Source organism: Anguilla anguilla, chromosome 6, assembly GCF_013347855.1.
Source record: "Anguilla anguilla isolate fAngAng1 chromosome 6, fAngAng1.pri, whole genome shotgun sequence".
Taxonomy (NCBI): Eukaryota; Metazoa; Chordata; class Actinopteri; order Anguilliformes; family Anguillidae; genus Anguilla; species Anguilla anguilla.
In genome coordinates, this window is record NC_049206.1 from 48520500 (window position 1) to 48534504 (window position 14005).

General features: G+C 50.0%; 1 protein-coding gene across 1 annotated transcript in view; it reads right to left on the reverse strand.

The window, feature by feature from the left end:
- Positions 1-1331: 1331 nt before the first annotated feature.
- rngtt (RNA guanylyltransferase and 5'-phosphatase) overlaps positions 1332-14005 on the reverse strand; it is a 98274-nt gene continuing 85600 nt past the window's right edge. The window contains exons 14-16 of the mRNA XM_035423607.1: positions 10437-10503; positions 4005-4128; positions 1332-2664 (exon numbers count right to left, since the gene is read on the reverse strand). Coding sequence (XP_035279498.1) covers positions 2498-2664; positions 4005-4128; positions 10437-10503 — 358 coding nt within the window. The 3' untranslated portion in view covers positions 1332-2497. The remainder of the gene's footprint in view (positions 2665-4004; positions 4129-10436; positions 10504-14005) is intronic.

Consider the following 14005-nt stretch of genomic DNA (forward strand, 5'->3'; position numbering starts at 1 on the left):
CGTCTAACTTCAATCAAAAGCATTACTTACTTTTAAAATGGAGAACCTTGAGGAGAGTTTATATGGCAAGAAGAAGAAAGAAAAAGAAAAAAAAGTCCAACAGAAATTCTTTGACCTCATGTTTGCATGAATGATCCATGCTATTTCTCATTCAAAGGTTGCCTCCACTTAAATGGAGCTGGTTTCAAAAGAAAAATTTTAAATAGTTGGAAATAATACTCAGTAGAAACTCAGTAGAAAGATCTGGGAGTGTATTAAAGTTCCTCATCCTATGGTTAACCTCGCTGCTCCCAGTATATATAATGCATCACACCAGAATGACTGATTTATGTGCTTAAATCTCTGCAGATATGAACATGCACACACACAGAATACAATGAGAAACAGGAATTAATCATACCAAGTGCCAGTGAACTCGTGAACTCGACCGCCAGGGACTCTGGGGTGTGCGGTTCCATAATCACATCTCCACACCACGCACTGAAGGCTGAGGCCCTCACACAGGCCATTACACAGTGTGTGATCAGAGGCCAGAGCTCAGACCCAGCTTGCAGACACCCAGGGCCCGTGCCTAACATATCCGGGAGCGTTAGCGCTAATCTGCGCCACACTGGCGGATGAGGTCATGACAGCAGCCCTGCCAGGCAGCTCAGTTCCCCTGCATCTGTGCTCTCCATGGTAACACTTTGACGGACAGATGTGGTAGTCCGCTTCTGTGAAAGCAGAGCACGGATAGGTCTTTCATGAGTGACACTGGTGTCGGGCTCTCTTCAGAACTTTCGGGGACGGAGAAGGGAAGAGTCCAGCGAAGCAAACGAGTGCACAGAGCCACAAAAGGTGGGGGAAAAAATACTGCGATAACGATCGCAAGCTTTCATAATCGGCCAGTACAGGAATATGGTGGCTCAGTGTTACTTTCATAGCCACTGTATCCTGGATGGAGACCAGAAGGACTTCCAGAAAGTTGCGCGAGCTCAAATTTCATACACAAAGCAGACATCTTCCCACGCACACAAAACTGCGTGAGCAAACACGCACAGCAAATATTACCTGTCAGGATGATTGGCGGAGGCTGCTGTCAATAGAGCTATTCAGTCACTGTATAATCTGTCAGGCGCAGCAACTAATAATGGGACATAAATTACACATTTTCAATGTCACCTACTCATTTCTCTGGTCGATCAGGGGCTCAACTGCTGTCATAAATCTTCAGCACTGGTGGTGAATGGGAATGGCTATTATACACGTTGGTTGGTGTTACAGTATAAAACATGGTTTCCCCACATCTATGTTTTTCCCGTGGAACAGGCCGTACAAAACTGAGATCGAGCTAAACTGGAAACGTATTGCTTTAATGTTTCACATCAAACAACAAAAATGCAGGAGAAACATTCTTAAGAAAATAATAATAACTGAACTCTGTGAAAGGTCGGAGACCGCATATGGAGCAGTAACATTCTTGACAAGTGCAATCACAGACTGCAGACCCTCGCCCCTTTGATGCAACCTCAACTCCTATTGGTAAAATTTCATTACTGCACTCTTGATGCAGACAGACAGACACACAGACAGACAGACAAAAGAAGTCAATCGCAACCCTGTCAGGGTGAGGTTAATAAAAGTAAGCGATATAAAACTGGGTCAGAGGTCAATCGGAAGGATTTATACACGTATAAAACAAATCCGTACTTCCACCAAGTGCGACCTTGGCGGCTGCAAGATAATTGGAATTATTGCAAATGAAAAACCGATCAGAGTGAAGGAAGTTCCCTCTCTCAGACATATACACACAAACTGCCACAAACAGAACGCAATGTACTGTGAAAAAGCTTGATGAATATGATGTAGGCCTATGTGACTCCAGGTGTCTAACTGCATTTCATGGGAGAATTCTCTGCTCTAATAAACATTATCATGAGAAAATTACTTTTCTTCACTGCGAGATAGGATCATTAAATGACAGTGTTTCTCCTTCCCAACAGACATCACTCCACCTGACACTTAAAAAACAAAATAAAATAAAAAATACAAAAAAAAAAAAACAGGATTTACAAGTTCTGCATAGACTGGAGCTTTTTCAGTTACAAGAGATGCTGTTTTTCTACAAACAATGGTGCAGTTCGGTAAGATTAAAAAAGAAATCAAAAAAGAAATAAATAAAAAAACAATGTTCATCATCATCTATTATCTTTAATAAGAACACGCTACGGTAATTAAAGCAGGGGGTAATTGTCAACAGGATATCTAACAAGATCAATGCATGTTGGTCTCACCTCTTTAAATAATAACTAGGGCCTCTAACAGGCATATAAACAATTGGCCTGGGATTCAGGGGTTGTAAAATGTCCGTTTTCCTGGGGAGGGCTGGGGGGGGGGGGGGGGGCGGTGTATGGAGCAAAGGAGATTCGATTACTCCCCAGTAAAGATAGACCTCTTTTCACACTGGCACTGTTCATCTCGACCCCCCCCCCCCGCGCACCCCTCTCTTTGAGATGCGCTATGGTATGGCCCGGTTGGGTCTCTTTGGAGGCGGCGGCGGCATGAGCTCCGCGTCTGGGTCCGGGGGGCGCTTGCGGGTCTGTCCCTGGGCCCCCAGGGCACAGCGGTCCAGGAACTCAAAGAGGATTTCCTTCGTGACCGGATGCTGGATGCTGTTGCACACAGCTGGTGAAGGGTTGGGGGTGGGGGGTGGGAGGGGAGGGGGACAACAGGAAGTTACCACAGATGCGATGATGAGCGCTTCCTGGGGCTAAACGACCTCCTGGTCCGAGTCGTCCCCAACAAAGAGGACCGGGCCCTTAATCACAGAAACACTGTCAAGGGTGACATTCATCAGCCAACACCACCTGGAAACGACTTGGCTGAGATTGCTATTCGGTCAGTGCCTACTTCAGCCAGACGATGAGCAACAAACGACGACTAAAAAAACCTACCTGCTCACTCTTCACTTGGTAAACAGCACCTGACCACTCCAGTCCCTAAATGGAATCTGATATTGTGTAATGTAGTTAATATAGACTATATAGACTCTTAGCTACAATGAGTAGGGTGCACGATAGCACTGCACTCAGTGATCTGGCACCATGTGAACATCATACGAGGTAAGGTTTCTTTCAAAGGTAGGTTTTAGGCTGAATGTTACTCTACACTATCTATGCAAAAGATATTTTGCTTATATTTTAAGTTTATGCTTGTTGGCTATGTTACAGTGTGTTTTTACATTACATTACAGGCATTTAGCAGACGCTCTTATCCAGAGCGACGTACAACAAGTGCATTACTTCAAGGTGCAGAGGTGCAAAAGAAACACACTAGAGTGAAGTAAAGATCGTAGTGCCAGAAGTGACCACATAGATCAGTTTTAACAGCTCTTGCTGTTCTGCCTTGGCTATATCTTCCCATGACAGCCATTGATGTTGCCCTGGGTATCTGTCAAATATAAATGAAAGTATTTTTTTTAAACGGCGATTCTAAAAATCTGTAGTCTGGGCAATTCCTGAAGGTGTAAGGGTACTGGAGAAATATGGACAAGAAACAAATTAAGCTGTAGAATCTGTCTAAAAAGCTTTTGTAAGCTGTGGTTTTTTTCTGAAAAATGACTTTAAGATAAGCGCCTGCACTTCCAGTTGGATTTGCATGTGGTTAGCTGGAATTGGGATTGGTGGAGATAAAGTTCTAAAGAACTTAACTTTTCCGAGTCAGAATGTGAATGTATTTTTTTTTTTTTTTAAAACAGCTTGAAGCAGTGAATGCAGAATACGTACTTCAGACTCATTAAATCAACTTATTTTCTGCACGTAAATGTGGGAACGTTGAGTTTGGTACGTCTCACAACCCAACCAAGGCAAAATGGTCCAGGCAACGCATACAGAGAGACACAGTTAGAAAGTCATAGAAAGTAACTCTGCCGTCAGTATAACCAGTGTTCACATTCTCTTCTTCCGTTGCATAGATAAGAAGATTCTAGAGATTTTAATACAGACAGAGCAGCTGCAGACTCTTACCCATGGCCGTATCATAGGCGTTCGGGAAGCTCTTGTCCACCCTTTGCCTCATGAAGACCCAGGTGTTGCTGACAAAGGTGCACTCTATGATTTTGTTGTCGTACTGCTTCAGGTCCTTGGTCACCTGCGCGAGAGAGAGGGGGCGGGGACGAGGAGGAGAGGGAACGTTCGTATGAAGCAGGAAAAACGAACCGCTTCAGAAATACGACCCATCTGTTTCGCTTAATGTGGCAGCCCATCAAGGCTCACTCTAAAATATTTAGCAGAGGAAGAACACAGAAAATCATAATGAGAGCCTGAAGTACAATCTCTGCGTGCGCTCCTTGTCCTGGAGGGCTACGCTGTCTGCTGGTATTCGGTGCGACCGAGCGCCAGCGAACCATTGGAGTCGCCGATTGGCTAAAGATTCCGCACATCTTGTTCTCAAGGCCTTAACTGACCGCCGACTGGAAGGAAACCACAAATACTTGCAGACACTGTGGCCCTCCAGGACCTTAGTGCGGCACCCCTGGTTTACGGATACTTGAGAATTTTGGACATGAAAAGAATCTAGTCGTACAATCTGACCACCGACTGGTCTACGGTGCAGACAATGCGAGCACTTGAAGGGAGACAGAAAAACAGGCTTGCCTGAGCTGTAAATCTCAAGCAATTGTATTCACTCTGCTCTCAGTGGAAATAAGGGGCAAATTGCACATCGGTCCCGTCTTAAAGAAACAGGTTCATCGAAGGTGTGAAGCCCCGCTGGCTGAAATGTGATCAGATCGCATCCCTAGGAGAATTGACCTAGTTTCCAGGAAATTTGAGTTTAAACTAAGAAAAAATAAATAATTGAAAAAAAAACTGCTTGGTTAGATGTACCAAGGATTACTCAGTAAGTCTCCTGTGTAGTATTTAATTGGTATGCCTACTAAAAACAAGCACTTACCCAAGGTTTGGATAAGTGATATTTTTATATGATTCTAAAAATACGATAAACGTAAACATGCATACTCTTAATTAAGGGGCCGCCGAGTAAAACACAGTGCTTTGAAAACAAAACAAGAGGCAGAAATATACCGTTAGCGAAACGTTAGCAAAAAAAACTGACAGGCGAGTTGTTGGACGAGCGGCGGCCACGGCGGAATATTCCGTTTGTTGTTTGGCTGCTCGATCCCTTCCCAGCTGCTCGCGAGATTCCGCTTGTCACGTAAGGCCGATACTCGGTACATAATCCGCCTAAATCCACTTCATTATGCCCTAGATTCAGCAGCCGGTTGTCCGAATCCAGACCAGCTTAAACTGCCAATCACATCTATCGCTGCGATCTTCGGTTCTGTGTGGAAACAGATGGAGGGCCACCACTGTGTCTTACTGGCTTCACATTTGCACCGAGCTGGCTTGATAAGAACCTGATCGGCCAAACTAAAACAAGTCGGCTGCCAGACTATAAAGATCTATCAGTACTGGTTCCACGCTACGCACTGCTTGTTTAGTGCAGTTTAGATCCATAAGTGATGCATGTGGCATTTCAGTTTTGCTGTGCAGCACTTGGAGAAGGTCATTATGCTTTGGACTATCTGACCGACGGAGCCGATTGGTCGGTTTCAGTACAGGCCCATTCAGATGCAAGTGATGTACAGAGCATGTCCCAGAGAAGGTCACATGCTGTTTGTCAGTCTGCGGTCCACGGTGCCAGCCAATGAGGCGTCCTTCAGTCAAGCACTCCATGGCAACTGTCACTCCAGAGCAACCCAGTCACGGCCAGTAGCTTGGTATTCATGTTATTTGCGAAGGACCTTGGCTCTTCAGAAGCAGCAGAACATTGACTTCACATAATCTTTTACTGCAGACAAATAACCTTTTTTTTTACAAACCGTTCTGCAGACAGAAAGAAAGGATAAAAACCAAAATGTAAGAAGAGATTCTGCTGTAATTTACAAAACAAATAAATAAATAAATGACAGGACAAACATTCTGTCAGCCCCAGTAATTTGCAGAACCGCATTTCTCTCTCACTTCCGGCCATCTCTCGTTTAACTTTCTGAGTGACGCCTGGCCCAGACCCTCCAGAGCGTCGTCTGGTACTTTGGGGCGAACTTCAATAACACAAGGCAGTCTGTAGTGCCCTGCAGAGGAGGGCCGCTGTGGCGTTCTCCACAATGCAGGGCCAGCTGGCCCCCTTCTGCCTGCCCCAACCGCGGCGTATTAAGATGTGCTTGGCCAGGCAAGCCAGCTGTGGGCACTGCACCCACAGGAGTACCCTCTGAGGACAACCTCAATACATAGCTCCCCTCCACATTACGGTCCCTCTGTGGACCGTATCCCAGAGTTACACCGGCATTCTTCGATAGAACCCGTGAATCGGTTCTCCACTGTTCATCTCACTCAGTGAATCCATTCCGTTCGCTCTCCCGGGTCCGGGTTTTGGTGAACGCCGCCACAGAAGCGTCTCCGCACTGGTGAACACAAACGCACTGGGAGTGTGGGGGGGGAAGAGGGGGCAATCCCGTCCTGAAATGTAATTTAGCGCTTTGATTTTCATCCAAAAGGGGAGGTTTGGGGAAGCGCACTGCTCTGCGCCGGGGGTGGGGGGGCGGGGTTCTGTCGAGGACGGTGTATTCATCCCTGACTTTCATCTCCTGAGGCGGGGGAGTTTTTTTTATTTCTATTTTTTCCCTCATAAAAGACATGAAAACCCAGCAGCCCCCGCGCATGATAGCGTTAGCCTTTCTGTAGTTGGCCGCAGTCCACAAATCTGCTCGTCAGTGCCTGGCAAGATGCAAGATGGCGGATAGCGGCGGCGGGAGAAAAATCCGGAGCGCGGCGCTAGGCTACGCTCTCCTGACGGCGAGAGCCCCGATTGACGGCGAGCGCGTTTTCACCTGGCGACCGAAAATCACGGGGGGGGGCTCGACGCTCCTGCCCCAAATGCCAAGAGCGGGTCCCGCCGCGCCCGTTGCTCTCGCTCGGCGACGCCCGGGAGGGCGGCCCCCCGAAACCGCGCTTTTACGCTCACACAACGTCGAGACGACGCAACCGAGGATCACGAGACTTTAAACGCAGACCGCCACTCCCTCGACCTCCCCGAAAAACGTCAGATTCCCCGAAAAACGTCAGAAAAACGTTCCAGACCGATGACCTTCTCCGGGCTTCTGGGGTGCGAAGCGGTTCGTGCGGTCGGCGGAACGAGCTCGCCCGTTTTTCAGTTAGCGTTTGAAAAGCGAAAATAAAAACAAATGACGTCGGAGGGCCGAGCTTCGCTGTTTTTCTGCTGCCGCAATTACCAGGCAGACCGGACGCCCTCGCCGGCGCTCCCTCCGTCTGATCGCTCCGCAGAGGGAGAGAGAGTGGGAAGGCTCCCTTATTAGCCTCGCTTCCCCGTATCTGAACTCTACGGGGAGCACCTCAACCTTGATTTTACAGAGCACATCGAGTCTCCACTTAGCAGATAACACGCACATAAACACCCTCCCGCCGAGCGGCGCTGAGAATACATTATGTTCCTGGGCATCGCTAGCAATTAGCCCGCCACGAGCACACGGATCCCACCGCGCGTCCGAGCCGCGCCTTAGCGGCGGCTAGTCGAGCCGCCACCTTTGATCCGCCGACAGGAAAAGGAAGGAAGGTTTGACGTCGGTTCGTTAAAGATTCGTTCCGTTCATTCCGTCCCCTTTTTTGTCGGGCCGGACGAAACGACGTCCGGCGACAAAGAGGGGTTCGGGCGGCGCAATGAGCCTGAGGTCTTCCGCCGTCTCGGGGTACGGTGAGGCGAGTCTGGCAGCGGCCGCGGCAGTAGCAATCCGGCTTCAGCGGACGTCTTAATAAGTGGGGGCGCTAAACTGTATGGAAATGTAATACTGTACTGATAAAAGCCATTTTGGATCCTTCTCTTTCAAGATTAAAATGGCGCCTTTCCTTATCGCAGGCATTAGCACGGCGAAACCTGGCACCGCGCGCGATAATTAAAGGACACGGGGCGGGAGGCGGTTCGGAAATGATCGATACAGTTTCTCCGGCTCTCGCGGAGCTTCATTTCGTTGTAGTCAAAATGAAAACGCACCCCAGGGAAACCACGCGCACCAAAAATACATAACATATCACGAGCCGACGGATCGACCAACGACCTAATCCTACATTTCCCCTAATGCCGTGCGACGTCCGCGGCAGGGGGAGTCTGAGTAAGTGCTCAAAGGCGGAACCGTCCGGCAGACACGGCGGAACGAGAGGGAGCGATGAGGGGGAAGCGCGTACTTCCCGCTTCACGGCGAACAGTGACACGCCAGGGTGCGGCGCTGAACTGAGCGCCACGCTGTATATACGCTCACGCACAGGAAACGGGTCTCCTGCTGATCGGGGAACGCACGCGCTCCAGAACCGCACGTCGTGCACGCTCTCTTTGTCTCGTTGTTCACAGCCCGGGGGACGAGTTGAAACGGGCGAGGAAGTGAACGCACCAAAATGGCGGCGGACCGATCCTTTCAGCTGACCCGTCGGGAAAATGCAGCGTGAGAAGAAAAAAAAAAAACAAAAATAAACAACTAAAAGGATGCGGATGATTGATTAAACGCGCTACCCCCACTCCATTTTTATTCCCTCTTTATCCATCAGCGCGTACAAGCGATTCGTCAGGTGCCGCTTGTATCTGATACTGCCTTGGAGATAAAGTGGGAGGGGGAGGGTAGAGACGGATGGGGAGTATCAGAGGGATTCATATATCCACATGCTATTCTTACATCAAGGCTCTTCCTATATACGCGCAGTTGATGATTCTATCCTGCAGAATAAAGGGACCCTCCTAAAGGGAGGTGGGGGTGTGGGTGGGAGGACATTAAAAGAGAAGAATGCAGATGAAAGCCTGACTTTCTGACGCATGCTCTCGAACACCAGAGACCCTCCACTGCCACGGCACCACTGACTGCTCTCACTGTAAAGTCAGAGGGCTCCAGCAGCCTGGTGCATAAAGCCTATACGTAACGGGAAATATTTCGCGGCCCCGTCGATGGAACCTGCTCTCGGCGAGGAAGACCCGGCCGAAGAGTCTGCGGCGCGCCGCGTCGTCTTGGAAACCTGCGCGGGCGACGGCGACGCTGATATCGGCGGTAATGCGCGACCTTGTCGCGGGCGCGGAACAGAATGTGAGCGGCCTAGAAGCCGCCGCGAGTGCAGCCGCACGATTTTCACTTTGTCGTGGGGAGAGAGAGAGAGAGGGAAGGAGGGAAAGAGAGAGAGAGAGGGAGGGAGTGAGGAAGAGGGAGGAAAAGAGATAGCAAGAGAGACAGAGAGAGAGAGAATGAGGAAAATGAGGGAAGAAAAATCGAGCGCACGTGCTTGTGTCCGCACAATTGATTTCCCTAATATAAAAGTAATTGGGTGAGAAAGCGTTTAACACCGTACTTTTCCGGGGCACTGCAAAGTCATCTTGATCAGCACTTCCTATGGGGAGTCAAAAGAACCCGACGGCCAGCTAACCGAATGTCCTTTTTTTAACAGCCGCAGCACGCATGACCAGAATTGAACAGCTGCATCGACTCCACGAATGTCTGCTCCTCGTTGAAAATGCATGAGCCACTAACACAGCACTGCTGCTGTAATTAAATCAGGAACGTCAGAATCAATTCCACCAGCACCACATCTGTGCAATGTTTCCCTAATAGATATTCCCCAGAACCAACTAATTACTACTCATTATACATTCTCGAAAATAATAAGGCATTTATGTATTTTGGGAACAGGTCATAAAATTGGGAACCGGTCAGAAAATATGAACAATTTTTTTTTTTTTTTTAATATGCCACTTGATAAATATGTTAAATAAAAAATGACACGTTTTATTGAATTAATTAATCGGGCACAAAGCCTTGGGCAAAATATGGAGCGCACACTCAAGCTTCCATAAACTGGGTCTGACACCTCGTAAAAATTTCTGAAAAATACGATGTGGCTTAGTACACTAACAAAGCAGGTTAAACAAAAAAAAAAAAAAAAAAAAAAAGTTTTTCCACCGGAACCTTACACGCTCAATCTGACGCATGCAATTAACAGTTCTCTCACATTTTCATGGTAAGCGAAAGAGCAGACCAAATGGCAGACCGGAAAAAAGTGACGCAACAAAACGTATTGTATTTTCAATATTAATACGCTGCTGACAATCGGAAGTTCACCACTTCAGTACAATGCGGGTATAGAATCTTTTATGTCTGCGCAAAAAACGACTTGACCTTTGCAAGAGCACCCAATTTGTTTGCTGGGGCTGGAGTGGCGAGCGTGTGTGTGCAGTCTGGCCCGTGCTGCTGTTCATTTGATTGTCGCTGCTCAGCAGCCGAATCCCATTTGAATAATAACGCGGGGGAGCGGGCGGGGCCCTCGTCGGCCCCTCGCGTAATTGCCCGCGAGCGGAAACCGGGGGGGGGCGGGGGCGGAGTTCAACGGAGTCCGACGCGCGCGTCTCACCTTCATCTGCGCGAAGGGCCTGTCGTAGCCGCCGACGTAGAGCAGTCCGACCGTCTGCGTCAGCAACCTGCGGAAAAACAAACGGGGGGGAGGGGTGTCCGTCAGCAAGCCCCGCCCAAACAGGTGTCCGTCAGCAAGCCCCGCCCCGGCCCCGCCCTGCCGAACACCCGCTACCAGGCGCCTCTTTACGCCTCGTGTACAGAAACGGAACAGCGTTTTGCTCGCGTGCGTCTGACATCCCCTTACATCCCCTTCCTCAGATGGCTTTTCCAATAGGCTACACATGTTATACAGCTGTGTTCTGCTTCAGTCATTTTGAATCAGTCAAGCTTGTGTATATGAATATTAATATTACTGGTATATTAATGATATTGCCATCTTATTAAAAATTGCCCTCGTAGAAAAGCCCTATGGATGAACCAGCTCCTTGCAATCCCTTCACAACAAACTTTATTATTTATTCTTCTCCCGTATGGTGGTAGTTATTTAGAAACACGCTCCCGGCTCCCCGGTACCTTATCTCTCATCTCTCTGACAATTATCGATCCCCTCCGCATCTCGGAAGTGTTCCTGTCCCGTATTCGTGTCGAAACAGCCCTCGCACCGAAAATATTACGGGTTTCGCTAACAGGCTGCAGCCTCTAAACATTGTCCAATGAAAAATTAACGCTAAATTAGTCAGTCTTAAAATGACGTGAACTCAATAGAACACACCCGCGCAGTGCCAGAAAGATAGATTTCATTCATAATTCATAGCTTGGGAGATATTGACACAGCTCACTTACGAGGGGGGTTGTGCTAGCTCATGAACTCGAAATTGCGGAGGCAGAACACGTCGCTGGAACACATTGTATCTGCTGGAAATCCCATTCTCTACGACACAAAAGTGTCCACTTTAGTCTCTGTTCTCCATAGTGGAAAACTTCATTCACAAATTCGGGCGTCTTTTAATCAGCGATCAGAACTTGCCATTTTACTAATTTGCCGGTCGTTATCTCAAAGCGGCCACAAGCCTTGATGACATTTGAAAAATCTAACGGGACGAAGGCGACGGTTTAAAAATGACAATTCCGTGTCCTATCTTTCCAGCCGACAACCTGCGGTTCCACTTCCTGTCACTTGAGTGTCATCTGATCACCATTTGTTCCGTGTATTTACAAAATCATTTAATCCTCTACACAAAATCAGACGCACATTTGCACTTCAGCATTTGAAGACGCTCTTATCCGTGGCGACTTACTCAGACACCATTTTTATCATGCAAATGTTGATTTATACGGCTGGGTATTTTTACTGCAGCAAAATCAGGTCAAGTACCTCGCTCCGGGGGGGGGGGGGATAGGACGACAACGCCGCAGCTGGGAGTCAAACTCGCAGCGTTTCCGTCTACCGTTAGCCTGGTTTCCTAACCGTTAGCCACACCGCTAACGGTACTGGCGCGTCTGGCCCGCACCGCGTTCGCTTCCAATGCAGAGGAGCTCATCCGCAGCCGTTTTAATGGGAGCGGTTCGGCTACGACTGACTGGCGGGCGCGGCGCTCGCGCGTGTGGCGTAAGCCGCTTTAGAGAGAACGCAATTTAGCCGTTAGAGGGAATTTAGGGTGATTCGGTGATCCGGGCCGGGCCCCCCGTTCGCCGACCGCCGAAACGCCGGAAACGCAGCTTAAAGCCGTTCACGGCTGGTCGAGCTGCACAGGCTGGGGCTCGTGAACGTTTACACCGCCAAAGCGGAGGGGGGGGCGGGGGCGGGGGGTGTAATTACGGCACGGGGAATCAAACGGGGCCCGCTTCAGCATCACAAAACGCTCTTTCAGGCGTAACAAGCCAGACGGCCGCCGGCCGGGCTCCTTTTTTTCTGGTTGCTGTTGTTCTGTTTCCACTAGCTCACGGGCATGCTGGGAGATTATGCGCCGCTCTGCCAAAGTGAGGCAAAGTGACTGGGGTGGGGGGGGGTGGGGGGGGCCAGAGCAGGCGTACTGTCGCCCCGCGGCCCCATTCGCGTTCTCCCCGCTCCCCGAGCCTTCGCTCGCCGGTGTTTACGCGACGCGCGCTTCCTGTTTCCCGGCTTAATGAGCGCGGTGCGCACTCGAGGAAATGAGGGGTTGGGGGCTGACGCGCTAATAGCCGCGGGCCCGCGTCCGCCGGCAGGTGGGCGTCCTCTCCCGCACCCGCCGTGCCGCGCGAAAGCCCTCTTTATCCTCAGACAGGCGGCTGAAGAGCCTTCATTACGAGGTGACTCCTCTTCCTCCTTCCTCTGTAATGACCAGGGGGGGACGGATGGTGGCCGGTGCACAATGCTGCCTTTCCTGTGCTGGTAAAAATAACCGTCGAAACGGCTCTGCCCTCCCGGCACTGCCGCGGCGTTTCAATTGAACTCGCATTGAGGCAACCGAACTGAAGCCTTCTTTAGAGCAGGAAGAGCCCCACTGCCACTAATAGATCCTGAAATGCTTTTTATTGAGCGTGCACAGACTTCAGCAGGCCGGGCCATTAATCCGCAGGGTAACTCTTCAGCCGGCAGGCTTCAGTTTCCACGCACTGCTTACCGGAATCGCTCAACGGGCCCTTGTGGGGAATTTGTGAAAATGGCAAAACAATAGCTGACACGAGTCAATCCAAAAGCAAGAGGGCCTATTCCCAGCGAAGCTGAGGTCGAACGCATTAAATACAGAGCGAGCTGGGCTAATCGGTGCAAGCTGCGCTAACCGGTGTGAGCTGCGCTAACCGGTGTGAGCTGCGCTAACCGGTGCGAGCTTTGCCAATCGGTGCGAGCTGCGCTAATCGGTGCGAGCTGCGCTAACCGGTGTGAGCTGCGCTAACCGTATGAGCTGTGCTAACCGGTGCGAGCTGTGCTAATCGGTGTGAGCTGCGCTAACCGGTGTGAGCTGTGCTAACCGGTGTGAGCTGCGCTAACCGGTGCGAGCTTTGCCAATCGGTGCGAGCTGCGCTAATCGGTGCGAGCTGCGCTAACCGGTGTGAGCTGCGCTAACCGTATGAGCTGTGCTAACCGGTGCGAGCTGTGCTAATCGGTGCGAGCTGCGCTAACCGGTGCAAGCTGTGCTAATCGGTGCGAGCTGCGCTAACCGTATGAGCTGTGCTAACCGGTGCGAGCTGTGCTAATCGGTGCGAGCTGCGCTAATCGGTGCGAGCTGTGCTAACTGGTGCGAGCTGCGCTAATCGGTGCAAGCGGCGCTAACTGGTGTGAGCTTTGCTAATCGGTGTGAGTTGTGCTAACCAGTGCGAGCTGCGCTTGTTGGTGTGAGCTGCGCTAACCGGTGCAAGCTGTGCTAATCAGAGCGAGCTGCGCAGCGTTGCCAAACAAAGAAAATCTGCAGCTGTCAAGCAAGGAAAGTCGTCTCCTCAAGAGGCGACAATGGCGCATTGGCAATAGACCCACAGGAGGGCGGGGTGGGGGGGGGTTTTCTGGGGTCTCAGGCCACTCGACATTACGGCCAGTTCAATTTATATGCAAAACAGTCATTTTGAAGGGTGGGGGGGGGGGGGGGGGGGGGGGTGAGCACAAAAGCAGGACAGGTAGGCTCCTGTCTGGAGTGAATGGACAGATCTCAC